The 15,427-nt window shown below is 38.9% G+C and overlaps 1 protein-coding gene across 3 annotated transcripts in view; it reads right to left on the reverse strand.

The window, feature by feature from the left end:
• The window catches only part of kifap3a (kinesin-associated protein 3a), a 212,305-nt gene that overhangs the window by 45,625 nt on the left and 151,253 nt on the right, over positions 1–15,427 (reverse strand). For all 3 annotated transcript variants that reach the window (XM_072573970.1, XM_072573968.1, XM_072573969.1), the window contains one exon: positions 12,305–12,390. In XM_072573970.1, coding sequence (XP_072430071.1) covers positions 12,305–12,390 — 86 coding nt within the window. The remainder of the gene's footprint in view (positions 1–12,304; positions 12,391–15,427) is intronic.

The following is a 15,427-nucleotide window of genomic DNA, read 5'->3' on the forward strand; positions in this document are numbered from 1 at the left end:
CATGATTAGCCAAAGTTCGGCATTGAGCAATTCCTGTTACAATAGAAAAATATAGCAAACCACTCAAAGACATTTTGAAATTAATCTATGCCTTAGGTATAAACAAAATACTTTTACATTAGTTTTGAATCCGTCGGTCACAACAAAAATTAATTTCTATTCTAGCATTTAATTTCAGAGCATGTTGTTTCGTATAATCCACTAAAATGGATTTTCAGTGTCAGACAGGTGTCAATCTGATTGATCAAGTTTTATGATCTTATTTCCCCACATTTTCTTTAATATTCTTTATTCCCCTTTCAAAATTCTTCCTCTTTCCCTTTGGATTCTGTCCCATTTTTCCTAGGAAACACACCAAAATGAGAACTAGTTCTATTCCCTTGTGAAGAGCTTTGCAGAAACAAATGGGAAAATTAAATAGATGCATGCAAAATCAACTGCGTGCATCAAGACATTCTGATGGACTGATTCCAAACTTCTTTACATCCAGAGTCTGTATGTTAGTTTGAAAGATAGTGGTGAAGTTTCATTTTTTGTAGTCAGCTAAAGCTTCATTAAGCCACAGAGGCACATACCTTGTAAACAAACACTCCAGCAGCTGTTTGGGGCTTTAAATACCTAAGATACAAACTGAGTTTTTGTCAAAAGTGTTGCAACTTACAACAAATTAGACTTTCACTTTGAATAAGCAGATATGATTGTGGACTTTTGAGGGTCGGCGTGGACTTGTTGGGCCGAAGGAGGAAGGAAGCACCACTGCCACTTACAAAACTGACAATTCATCATAAATCTTGCAATAAATCAAGAAGAAGATTCCATCATGCAAGTTCATGGTTTTAAGATAGTAAGCCTATTAGAAGGTTTCCTTGGCATGTGGGGGCAGGAACATTAGAATAAATGATGTATTGCACTTTTATCATAAAATAATCATCCAGTAGCAAATGAGACGTCACAAGTTGACTAAATATTTTAACAAATGCTGTTAATGCATTCTTGCCTATTATCAGAGAATAACCTTTAGGAATCTGTTTCCAGTTACACAGAAATCATCACTCATCAGTACAATTAGGGTAAATCATAAATGAAACACAAAGCAGGTACTAAAACTTTACCACATCTGTAATAATTGTGAACTTTTTAACTAAGTTTTGTCTGTTTCCTCTCTTCAGTACCTCTGTACGCATGTCGCTCGTTTGAACCATATCTATCTAATTAACAATCTTGTTCAGACAAACAATCTACTCCCTTCTGCCTCTCCTCCACATTAAATGATGAAAAACAGGTACATCTGGAGTTTAATACGCTCATGATAAGGAGAACTACATTCCCATAGCAACAAAAACACTGGTCGATACACATAACCTCAATTCAATTTCAGCAACTGGTAAAATTATATACAATCACAGTTCAAACATCTAACTTTATTAATGTTTCACAACACATACTTAACTAAAGGACATAGAAAATGTGCATGGGCATAAAGATCGCAGGATAAACAATAAGTAACAATAAAAGAAATCAGAGGAGAAGCTGAAGCACTCAATCAAACATGAAACAAGATTCATTTTCTGTTATAAATAAGTGATTAAAAGAAACCACACCAATATAGATACAATTAAATGGGAAGGAAAGACAAAGATTTTTCTTGTTCAAAACAATCCCCATGTTTCTAAACTAAAAAGAAATAAGTAACTTTGACAATTCAGCAGAAATGCTAATTTAGTTGGCAGCATAGGCATCTGAAAGCATGTTTCTTCACTATAATAGAGTAGATTCCCCACAGTATGGAAACAGGCCCTTCGGCCCAACAAGTCCACACCGACCCTCTGAAGAGCAACCCACCCAGGCCCACTCCCCCACCTACATTTGCGAATGCACCTAACACTATGGGCAATTTAGCATGGCCTTATTCACTTGGCCTGCACATCTTTGGATTGTGGGAGGAAACCGAGCACCCGGAGGAAACCCATGCAGACACGGGAAGACTATGCAAACTACACACAGACAGTCATCCAAGGTGGGAATTGAACCCAAGGTGGGAATTGAACCCGGGTCCCTGGTGCTGTGAGGCTGCAGTGTTAACCACTGAGCCACCGTGCCACCCCATGAAGGTGAAGGTAAATGAACACTGCCTTATTAATAATAGGAGCTGTGATATTGAGAAGTCTGGCAGCAAGGTAACCTTGGGAAGAATGCTGCTGGCCATCAATGCAATGTGCGGCCAGCATTGTGATTTCTTTGTAGTCAGGAAGTCCTAGAATGCTTCTCATATAGCTGAAGTTGTGGCTCGTCTGTTTCCAATGGAGTCACTCATGGATGCACTTAACACATCCTATTAATTTTTGATCTGAACACTGAGAACCTATCCCAGAGTATCTATGCTGCTAAAATTGAGGGGGGGGGGAGAAATCAGATTCATGTTACTTTCTTCCATAAAAGTGGTGCATGCTGACAAAAAGCACTGTCCCTCAACCTTTCCTAACTATGTGTATGTTCGGCTACATTTCAAATTTATAATTGCAATCAATATTAATAGCTTCGATGAAGAAATGAAGCATCAAGTATTCAGGTTTGCTGAATGCATAAAATGATATGACCAATCAGACAAGAGGACACAGTCTGCAGAAATATAAACAGCTTGAGTGAGTGGGGAAGGAGCTGGCAGATAGAATCTGTAGAAATGTGAAGTTATTCACTTTGGTAGAAAGCATAGAAAAACAAAAGTTTTTTTTTAAAACAAATGGTAAGAAATAATTAAATGTTAATGTTCACAGGAATTCAGGTGCTCTTGTACAAGGAACAGTTTACACAAAAGCAAAATATGGTGGAACAAAAATACAAAATATAAATAATATTCTAAATATATATAAATAATACAAGTTTTGTCAAAATACGGTGAATGCTCTAAGTATTAATACAGAAACAAAAATGCTGAAAATATTTAACAGGTTAAGTATAGAGATAAACAACTTTGGAAATAAACAGCATTAAAAATTCCAGATCAATAACCTTCATTCAGAACTTTTAGTTCTGATGAAAACATTAACATGCAGATACAGTAAACAATTAGTAAAGTAACTTATATGTTGACTTTCGTGACGAGAAAGCTGGAAAACAAGAATAAGTAAACCCTGTTTCAACTGTATATAGTTTTAGTTAGATCAAATAGTGAATATTGCATAGCTTTGGTCTTAATATCTAAACAAGCACATGCGTTGTCTGAGAGGGGGTGTAAGACTAGTTGGATTAAAATTCATTTAACGGCAGGAGACACTAGTGGTGAAGGGTGTTTTTTAGACTGGAGGCCTGTTATCAGCAGTGTTTCACAGGGATCAGTGTTGGGTTCACTTTTGCTTGTCATTTATATTAATGACTGAGATGATGAGAATATAGAAGGCATGGTTAGTAATTTTGCAGAGGACATCAAAATTGGTGGTATAGTGAACAGTGAAGAAGGTTTTAAAAGATTACAAAGCAATCTTGATCAATTGGGTCAATAAGTTGAATGGCTGACGGAGTTTAATTTGGATAAATGTGAGGTATTGTGTCTTGGTAAACAAACAAGGACAGGACTTACAGAATTAAAAGTAGGGCCTTGAGTAGATTTGCAGAACAGAGACACTTAGTGATTCAGGTACATAATTCTTTGAAGTTCGCGTCACATGCAGACAGGATGGTTAAGAAGCGATTTGCATGCTTGCCTTCATTATCAGACCTTTGAGTATAGGAATTGGGACATGATATTGAGGTTATACAGGATGTTGGTGAGGTCTCTTCTGGAGTACTGCGTTCAGTTCTACTGTTATAGAAGGATATTATTATGCTGGAGAAGCTTCGGAAAGATTTGCCAGAATGTTGCTTGGAATAGAAGATTTGAGTTAGGAGAGGTTGGATAGACTGGGATTTTTTTCACTGCAGCATAGGAGCTTGAGGGCTGACCAAATAGAGGTTTATAAAATCATGAGGGGTGTAGAGAACATGAATGGCAGGTGTCTTTTACCAAGGGATTTCAAGACAAGGGGATGTACGTAGAAGTTAGATTTTTAAAAAGGCAAGACGGGGCTGTTTTGTTCATGCGTGGAATAAACTTCCAGAGGAAGTGGTGGATGCAGGTTCAGTCATAATGTTTAACAGACATTTGGATAAGTACATGTAGAAATGCTTAGAGGGTTATTGGCCAAGTGCAGACAGGTGGGAATAATTTAGTTAGGATTATATTTGGCAGGGACTGGTTGGTCAGAAGGGTCTGTTTCCATGCTTAAGGACTCTGAGTATTGGGCTATGAGCAGAAGTTGAGTCGAATGTATCGATACTCTCTGAAATGTAAAAGGAGGTGGTGAAAGGTTTGCAATTCAGAAGGGGCTTGACAGGATGTTCTTAAGAAGCTGTTTCCCCAGCCCGAGTGTCCAGAACTGGGAAGCACATTCTCAGGATAAAAGGCCTAAGGTGAGGTGAAATTACTTCATTCAGGGTATTGAATTATTGGACTTCATTCCACAGCACTCACTGAGTATATTCAAGACTGAGACCAATAGATTTCTGGACTCTAAAGGGAATCAAGTGATTTAGGAATCGGACAAGTAAGTGAATTTCAAGATGAACATTAGCCACAATCTTAATAAATTATTAACAAATTTGAGGAGCTCTGTGGCCCTTTCTTATTATTAATATTCATGCTTCTTAATAAATTGAAAACCTAAGCATTTAAGCATTATGAAATCCTTTATTATTGATTGTAATTTTGTCATTGGATAGTTTGTATTAATGTAATGGGCATTAAGTTTGGAATCTTCCAACTACCAAAACATGTAAAAGAGTGTTACATCCTTAACATGTTCCTTAACCACTGATTTTTTTTATATATCATTATTATACATATTGTAATTTATATATGTGTGTATATAACATATATATTATGTTATATTGACGTTTTAAAGAATAAAATGGAAACATTGCAAGTAAATCTTTAAAAATTACGTCAGTCACAGGTTCCTCATGGTAACAGTTATTTTCTTTGCAAATTTCCATCAAACAAGAGCTATATAAATCTAACTTGGAAAAGACCAACTGAATAAGGGATACAAGTGGGTGAATCTAAAGCTGCAACATTCAGCTAGTTGCCTTGTTGACTAAATATTATCAACTAAAGTTTACATCGAGAAGAGAACAAGGGCAAAATATATGGTGCTAAATTAGATGTTTTCAGCTTGGTATTTTAAACAAACAGGGCTCAAGAACAAGAAAAATAAACCAATGTCTAATGCTTGGTTGCAATTACTAAAGCTATTTAAAAATTTAAAATTAAGAAATGTGGTTTCATTCTCTACAAGTCGACATACAGAGAACTATTTCCCAGTCAAGAGTTATGAGGAACAGACAAGAGCAGATGGACCATGATCTTATTGAATGGATGAAGAGATTCAAGGTATCATATGGTCTACTCCTGATCCTCCTACTTATACTGTAATGTTACATAAGAAAACCAACACTGAACACACGTAACCCACCAAATCTTTTCTAAAATAAAATATATTCAATTTTATACAAGAAATATACCAATAATTTGAAACAAAAACAGGAAAGTTGGAACTGTAGAATCATTAGCAGAAAAACAATATTTTGGATGTGGAATCTAGGCCAGAATTAAAACAGTAAATTTCCTTTATTATTTTGACATGCTGGTGGGCTTAGTTTCCAAATCTATAGATCATCAGTTCTGTCAGCCATATTAACGAACTTCAACTCCAAAGAATACCCCCAACGAAAAGCAAAATTTTCCGTTTTGCTAGTACACTATCTTCTTGTCTGAAGCTACATATGGAAAACAATTGTCAAATGAAAAAATAGGAAATTATGTCACTTACAAATTAACCAAAAGTCTGGCAAGTGATTCATGATTTTGGATGAAACAGCAGAGATTCCTATGAAGGTATATTAATCAAATGTACTTTAAGTCGACAAAATGCCAATAAAAATATTAACTTTCAGCATTTGCTTGAGGAAGGGATCACACCACTAATTAGTCAGTATCAATCACAAGATAAAAGCACTGCTGACTGAAAAAATACATCTACTAACCTAGAATAAACCTCAAGAAAAGGTTTTGCCTTAATTATAATCTGATAAAAGTCAAAAATGGAACAACCTCTGATTTGAAACTTGACTCTGCTTTAAATTTATTTTATATATGGCACAATTACAAAGATATCCTGTCAAGCCTTATGCACCTTATTGTCAAGAAAGAACTAACAGCATCCATCCTCTCTTTTTTGGTCTCCTGCAAACAAACACTGCTGCTGGGTACAGTTTCATGAGTGTTAACAGCTGTCTGGTGCGTTGCCTGAATTAGCATTCTTCTGGTAAGCCTTTACAACCTGTCAAGACTTAATAAATGAACCTGTTGTGGAGGAAGAGTTATAGGGAAGACGATAATTATAGTCAAAATGCACTGTCCTCACCCAACATCTGCAGCTGCACTGTTTATGGACGCATAACAGGAATCTTAATTAGAAATCCTTGCAGACTCATTAACCTCAATACCCCAGAAAAACTGTACACCAACTATTTCTCCTTCTGATGGAAAGGCAGATAACTCAGATCGGACCAGTGATTAACCTTATGGGATTTTCTTGGCTGCATGATTAAATAGCATATCAAAAAGTTGATTTATCCGTGCAGTCATTTAGAGAAGATAAGGTTCAGGTTTGGCTGTCCATTGGGCATTGTGGGTTTCGGGGGAAAGGCAGAATTAGTTTAATAGTTACCTAAGAGTAGAATAACATAATCCTCTAATGTTTCCTAGGCAACTATTAAACTAATTCTGTCTAAATCTTCTGGGGTCTCCACGTGTTACTTGGGAGTTTAGGCTTTTTTGGGAGGCTTCTAGATGCTAAGTAAATGTCCATGGGGAGTTTCAACTTCAAGGAGTATTCCCTAGGTGTCAGCTAAGTTTTAAGGAGTGTTTTAAAGGAGCAGAAAGCAGTCATGAGGAGCAAAGTTTAGGGAAGGAATTCCAAAGTGTTCTGCACTAGCAGTTAAAAGCATAATCACCAATGGTGGATCAATTAAAATGGGGCATACACAAGTGACCAGAATTTGAGAAAAACAGACATCACAGTGCATTATAGGGGGCTACAAAGGTAGGGAGGGTGAGCCCACGAGGGAGATTTGATGACAAGCACGAGAATTTTAAAATTGAGGTATTTCCAGTGATGGCTGACTTTATGTTTGACTGACTTTACATTTGACTGCAGGGTTTTTAATTAACTCAAGTTTATTCATGGTGGAATCCTACAAATAGTCAGGCCACATAATCGTTTTCACCATGATGGTGATTCTGTGATAGTGACAGAACACATGGGATAAAATTCCATTCACTTTAAAATTATGCCATTGGATCTGGTATATCCACTCAGATTGCCAATGGTCACCTCAGTTTAGTATCTCATCTGAAAGATCACATGCCAGACAGTGCAATACTCCACCAATACTGCACTGGAAAATTGGCTTCAATGTTCTGTACTCGAGCTCAGGAGTGGGACCTGAACCGAGAACCTTGCAACTTAGAAGCCAGAGAGCTACCACAAAATCATAGCTGACACTGAATTGGAACAGTTAAATCTAGAGGTAAGTGAGTTTGGAGACTATTTGCAGCTCAGGTTGAGGTTCTGGATGTAAGTTTGCTTGTTGAGGCGGAAAGTTTGTTTTCTGACATTTCGTCACCATACTAAGTAATATCATCAGTGAGCCCCCAGTGAAGCACTGGTGTTATGACCCGCTTTCTATTTATGTGTTTATGTTTCGTTGAGTTTGTGATGCCATTTCCTGCTCATTTTAAATGTGATAAATGGGGTCCACGTTGATAGGTTTATTGATAAGAGTTCCGGTTGGAATGCCATGTTTTGAGGCAGTCTCATGCCTGTCTCTGTTTGGCTTGTCCGAGGATGGGTGTGTTGTCCCAGTCAAAGTGGTGTCCTTCCTAATCTGTAAGGATTCTAGTGATAGTGAGTTATGTCTTTTTGTGGCTAGTTCATGTTCATGTATCCTGGTGGCTAATTTTCTGCCTGTTTGTCCAAAGTAGTGTTTGTTACAGTTCTTGCACCGTATTTTGTAAATGACATCAGTATTGCTTGTTGTCTATATGGGATCTTTCAAGTTCATTAGCTGCTGTTGTGGTTCTGTTCGCTGAGCTGGGAATTTGTGTTGCAGACGTTTTGTCCCCTGTCTAGGTGACATCCTCAGTGCTTGGGAGCCTCCTGTGAAGCGGTTCTGTGATGTTTCCTCCGGCATTTATAGTGGTTTGTCTCTGCCGCTTCCGGTTGTCAGTTCCAGCTGTCCGTTGCAGTAGCTGGTATATTGGGTCCAGGTCGATGTGCTTATTGATTGAATCTGTGGATGAGTGCCATGCCTCTAGGAATTCCCTGGCTGTTCTCTGTTTGGCTTGTCCTATAATAGTAGTGTTGTCCCAGTCAAACTCATATTGCTTGTCATCTGCGTGTGTGGCTACTAAGGATAGCTGGTCGTGTCGTTTCGTGGCTAGTTGCTGTTCATGGATGCGGATCGTTAGCTGTCTTCCTGTTTGTCCTATGTAGTGTTTTGTGCAGTCTTTGCATGGGATTTTATACACTACATTGGTTTTGCTCATGCTGGGTATCGGGTCCTTCGTTCTGGTGAGTTGTTGTCTGAGAGTGGCTGTTGGTTTGTGTACTGTTATGAATCCTAGTGGTCGAATCCTTCCACCATGTGTCAGATACAGACCACCAGTCAACAACCCACAAGCCAGGGACACAGCCAGACAGAATGGATTCAGGATGATCCGGAAAATGATTACAGACGCTCACAACAGACTTCACAAATACAGACAAGAAATTGTGCACCAAAAATCGTTAATTTCAAAAACCACCAATTAGGAATGGACCCGGACCATAGAACAGGCCATCACCATAGGACAGAACAGGACTACACACCACAAAAAAACGGCACTAAAAGAAAAAATGGTCAAACTAACACACAACAGAGAGGACACCACAACACACACCTGGGTTAGAAACCTCTCCCACAGACAGCTCACAGACACGGAAAGAACAATACTGGCCAAGGGACCCAACTACAACCACAGGGATGCCAAGACAGCAGACTTCCTAGCAGCACTAGAATGCACACTCAGGCACAATGGACTGACAGAAGAGACACAACAAACTGTGAGACAAAGTATTGTACCTCTGATAACAAGGAAAAGACAAACACATAACCTCAACGCCAAGGAGAGGGAAGCACTAAAATCACTAAGAAACAATAAGAACATAATCATACGACCAGTAGACAGAGGCAGAATGACGGTCATCCTAGACAAAGCAGAGTACATCCAAAAAGCTCAACAACTACTTGCAGATACCAACACCTATCAAAAGAGGGAGGTTGACCCCACCCCACAGCTCACCAATAGGATAAACAACACACTGAGGAACCTACAAAAAAACGTACTGATAACCAGGTCTGACCTACAAAGAATGAAACCTGAAAGCAACAACACCCCCAGATTCTATGGACTACCTAAAGTGCACAAACCAGACATCCCACTCAGACCCATATCAGGGACACCATCACACAAACTGGCTAAAGAACTACAGCAGAAACTGAAACACCTGATCAGCAGATCCAGATAATCTATACAATCAACACAGGAATTCTTGGACATCATCAGAAATATACACATAGACAAGGAAGAAACTATGGTCTCATTCGATGTAATGACACTGTTCACCTCTATCGACAAAACCCTAGCCAGAGAAACAATAGCCAACCTGCTGGACATACAGAACAGACAACAGGACGGTGAACCTATCAACAAAGACTGCATACTCAAACTACTGGACCAGTGCCTCACAACACACTTCACATTCAACAACCAAATATATGAACAAATCAACGGCACACCCATGGGTTCACCCATCTCTGGACTCATAGCAGAAGCGGTAATGCAAAGATTAGAACAAACAGTCTTACCTCAAATTCAACCCAAACTCTGGGTCAGATATGTGGATGACAACTTTGTAATCATTAAAAACACAGGAATAGAGAACACACACCAGATCGTCAATGCCACACTCGCAGGAATCTGATTCACTAGAGAGGAAGAAAAGGACAACCAACTCCCATTCCTAGACGTGATGGTACAGAGAACACCGAATGGAGAATTCACCACAAAGGTATACAGGAAAGACACACACACAGACCAAGTCCTGAACTACGAAAGCAACCACCCCAACACACACAAAAGAAGTTGCATCAAGACCTTGTTCAAAAGGGCCACAACACACTACAGTACACCAGAACTGCAAAAAGAGGAAGAAGAACACCTATACAATGCATTCACGAAAAACGAATACCCGCGTAATTTCATCAACAGATGCCTAAGGGAAAGACAACGGAAGGAGGATGTGCCGCAACCGAAAGGACTAGCCACACTACCATACATCAAGAGCATTTCCGAATTGACAGCCAGACTACTGCGACCACTAGGACTCATAACAGCACACAAACCAACAGCCACTCTCAGACAACAACTCACCAGAACGAAGGACCCGATACCCAGCATGAGCAAAACCAATGTAGTGTACAAAATCCCATGCAAGGACTGCACAAAACATTACATAGGACAAACAGGAAGACAGCTAATGATCTGCATCCATGAACACCAACTAGCCACGAAACGACACGACCAGCTATCCTTAGTAGCCACACACGCAGATGACAAGCAACATGTGTTCGACTGGAACAACACTACTATTATAGGACAAGCCAAACAGAGAACAGCCAGGGAATTCCTAGAGGCATGGCACTCATCCACAGATTCAATCAATAAGCACATTAACCTGGACCCAATATACTGACCACTGCAACGGACAGCTGGAACTGACAACCAGAAGCGGCAGAGACAAACCACTATAAATGCCGGAGGAAACATCACAGAACCACTTCACAGGAGGCTCCCAAGCACTGAGGATGTCACCTAGACAGGGGACGAAACGTCTGCAACACAAATTCCAAGCTCGGAGAACAGAACCACAACAACGAGCACCCAAGCTACAAATCTCACAAACTTTGTTCATTAGCTGCTGTTTTAGTGTGTTGGTGGATTTGTAGGCTACCATGATGCCAAGAGGCCTGAGTAGTCTGGCAGTCATTTCAGAGATGTCTTTGATATAGGGAAGAGTGGCTAGGGTTTCTGGATGCATTTTGTCTGCTCGTTTGGGTTTGTTGCTGAGAAATCAATGGACTGTGTTCATTTACAAACAACCTTGCGAGAACGGTAACAAACACTACATTGTCCAAACAGGCAGAAAACTAGCTACCAGGCTACATGGACATTATCTAGCCATAAAAAGACATGACCCATGATCATTAGCATCCTTACATGCAGACGAGGAAGGACACCACTTCGAATAGGACAAGCCAAACAGAGATACGCACAAGGATTCCTAGAATCATGGCATTTCAACCAGAACTCTATCAATAAACATATCAACTTGGACCCCATTTATCACCCTCTGAGAAAAAGAGCAGGAAATGGCATCACCAACCCAAAGAAACCTAAACATAAATAGAAAGCGTGTCATACCACCAGTGCTTCACCAGAAGCTCACTGATGATGTTACCTAGTATGGTGACAAAACGTCTGAAAACAAACTTTCCAGCACAGTGAGCAAACTTACATCCAGATCTAGAGATAATATAAAGGATGGATAAGGGATTCAGAAACAGATGTACTCAGGCTAGAATGGATTTGGGTGACTTGGAAGGCAGCTGGCTTGGTGATGCAGTGGTTATGCAAATCTGTCCAAGAATCACACGTGACAGTAATAGTGAAAATATTCTGGTACAGTCTTACAATGGAGGGGGATGGCATAAATATCTAGGTCACAGAGTTGAGGTGGGGACCACAAAGCCAATTAGAAATCATGCTAGGGAATAATGGAGGGAAAATTCAGCTTATTCTATAGTGTATATCAGAATAACAAATCAAAAGGAGACTGGATGGGCACTTGAAGTGACTCAACTTACAGGACTATAAAAACAGACCATGGAAATAGAATTTACTTTGATTGCTCAATAGAAAGTTGGTACAGACAAATGGGCCAAATGGCCTTCCTTCTACACTGTAAATTATGCTACAACACTAAATCATACCATGAGCTATTTCTTTCATGTCATTTTCTAAATCATTTTTGCTTTATTAAAATTGCACCCCATCTAATATGGGCAAAATGAAAATACAAATGCAAACTCAAAACTCCTTTCTTACCGCAATAATGTCCAACGTATTGTCACACACTTTCCGTATCTCTGCATTTTTATCATGCATCAGGTCAATCAAATATGCTGGAGCTTCTATGAATAGCATATTAAGGAAAAGCAAATTCCAGTCAAGTACGCTTTATTATTACAAAGAGCTCCTGGAAATAAGTCACTTGAATTGTGGCACTGACCACATGATAACAATAACTATGATGACAGTTTTTAAATAATATCAGTCCTTGACTGGCAGATTACAAAATAAAATATGGCACTGAACCACAGATGGAATTCCTGCGTTTAAGCTCAGACAGCTGAAGATACAGTTACTAAAAGCAGAGAAAAGAACGCTCTAGCAGTCAAAATTAGGGGAGTGGAGATATCTCATAAGATTGTGGAAATGGAGAAAAATATAGAGATAGAGAGACCCTGGCTCCAGGCAGATATAAAAACACAGTTGAGAATTCGAAAATCAAGGCATTGTCCAGAATATAGTGTAGGTCAGTGAGCACAGGGTGATGCAGGATAGAATTTGGTGTATGTTCAAACACAAATGCAAACTCAAAACTTTGGATGTTTGGATGACCTCAAGTTTCTAGACTGTAGAACATGAGAGGCTAGCTAAGAGTAGATTGTTATATTTAGGTTTGATTATTCCAAAGGCACAAACAAGGACTTCAAAGAAAGATGCACAAGGAATGCAGAAATAGGCAATCACATGGAGGTGAAAACAAGTAATCTTACAGATGGCACAAATGTTGCTGGAAGCTCATTTTAACGTCAAATACAATACCAACTTTGCAAACAATCTGATTCAGCTGAAGACAGTTTCCAAGGCGAGGGATAGATCGATAGATAAAGGGGAAGTAGTAGATGTGGTGTACCTCAATTAACAGAAGGAAATGACAAGATTCTATATCAAAAGGTGAACACAAAAAATAATAGTTCAGATTGTAGAACTAACATATGAGTTTGCATAGATGATTGGACAGCTAACAGGAAACAGATGGTAGAGATAAACATTTTCAGATTGCCAAGTTGGAAGGATTGAAACATCATAAGCATCAGGTAGGGTCTCAATGATTTACAACTGATATCAAGTACTTTGATGAAGGGACAATTAATGGGCACAAAATTTTCCAATGACATAATAAGTAGGGCAGCGAGTTACGAAGGGGACTTGGAGAATCTGCAAAGGGATATAGATAGGTTAACATAGGCAAAACAATTGACAGGCAGAAAAATGTGGGAAAATGTAAACTGGTCCAGCTTGGCAAGAAGAATGGAAAGGGAACTATCACTTCAATGGAGGGAGATTGCAGAACTCTATGGTATAGACAGATCCCTGGTACCCTGGTCCTTAGAACACAGAAGTTACAATGCAAGAACAGTAAGTGATTATGAAGACAAATGGGAAGTTTGTTGCTTATTGCAACGGAAATTGAATGTAAAAGTAAAGACATCTTGCTATTGTCTCCAATTTAAGACAGATGTGGAGAATTATTTTCTCTCAGATAGTCATTAGTCTGTCGAAATATCTTTCTTGGATAGCAATGCAGGCACGCAGTCATTGAATAGCTTAAAGGCTGTGAGACATAGATCTTGACTGATTAAGGAAATCAAAGAGTAGACAGAAAAGTAGAGGTCACAAGAGTAGTCACAATTTTACCAAATAGTAGAAATCAAGTGGCCTACTCCTGCTACTAATTTGGAAAATTTTATGTTATGTTCTTATGTCTAGGGAGTGAAATTTATAGTCAGGACTGAAGACAACAGCTTTGCCTTCTCAATATTTAACTGGGGAAGATTTTTGGTCATCTAGTGCCAGATGCTAGACACTAGACAAAGAGTCTGATACTGTAAAGACAATGAAGGAGCCAAGAGGGGTGTGAGCGAGAAAGATTTGGCTATTGTCAGTGTACATGAGGGAATTTATAGGTTTTCACATGATGTTGCTGAGAAATGGCACATCCTTGAAATTCCGCAGCCAAAATTACACTGATAAAAAAATAAAAAACTGAGGATTGCAGTCCCACTCAGCTGGAACATGACAGCAAGGCTTTGGAGATGGATGGTGTGATTTACTGTGTCAAAAGCTGCAGACAGATCAAGAACGACAAGTACAGATCATTTCCCTTTGGCACAGTCAGATTCTGATTTTGATAAGAAGCAATTTGTGACAGTAGGAGGGGTAGATGTCTGCTTGGAGAGTTTCAAACATAGGAGTTCTGGGAGGGTGGGCATTAATTTGGGTCACAACATGATCAAGGACTTTTTGAAAGACAGATTTGAAATGGGGCAGTAGTTTGAATGAGAAAGATATTACATAACTGGGTCAAAGTAGAAAATAAAAAGTCAAGGTGGTGCAAAGCAGATTTTTTGATAAAATTATGGTACAGATGTTAACGGAATTAAAGCAACATGGATAGGAAGTTAGATAAAGGAATGGATTTCATACGTCTAAAATAGATTTGCACAGGCCTACCACTTGCGGGACCATCTCGTTCTTTACAGTCTACTGAGGCCAGTGAATCTCTTTAGGATGTCATTAGGTTGGTATCTCATTCAGGTTGATATCCCCAGTTTTTGCACTTCTGCAATCTACAGCAAAAAAGGATTCTGGCCTGAATGTGATCAAGTAGTGAGGGATACATCAAATTACAGATTATACGTTTTTATATCTTGTGACTCATAACATCCCTTTCAGGCTGTTAATCTCTTCTGAAGTTGTTTTATTTAGCACTACTGATCTATACACCTCCATGCCCATTCAGTTAATTGAAAATTCATATAATCCATCATCACAGACCAAAATATGTCTTTCAAATTGCTTGAAGGCTGTTAGGGTTTACTCAAAAAGTTGATATTACATACACATCATCTTGACCTTGATTTCAATGCTAAGATCCAAATGAAGGTAGATGCCACAAGAATTCAAAGGGGCTAGGAAGTATATTGGGATTAAATGATCATTTATCAAATATTCAGAAAAGTCACCCGTCCCCTATTATGAAGATTCGAAATACACTAAATACTTCGTTTGTATTTTTGCATTGATTATGTGGACTGGAATATTTGATCAACCAGTACACTCCTGTTCTGACAAGTACTGGTTAATAAAAAGTTTGCTGTA

This window comes from Chiloscyllium punctatum, chromosome 7 (genome assembly GCF_047496795.1).
Source record: "Chiloscyllium punctatum isolate Juve2018m chromosome 7, sChiPun1.3, whole genome shotgun sequence".
NCBI classification, from domain to species: Eukaryota; Metazoa; Chordata; class Chondrichthyes; order Orectolobiformes; family Hemiscylliidae; genus Chiloscyllium; species Chiloscyllium punctatum.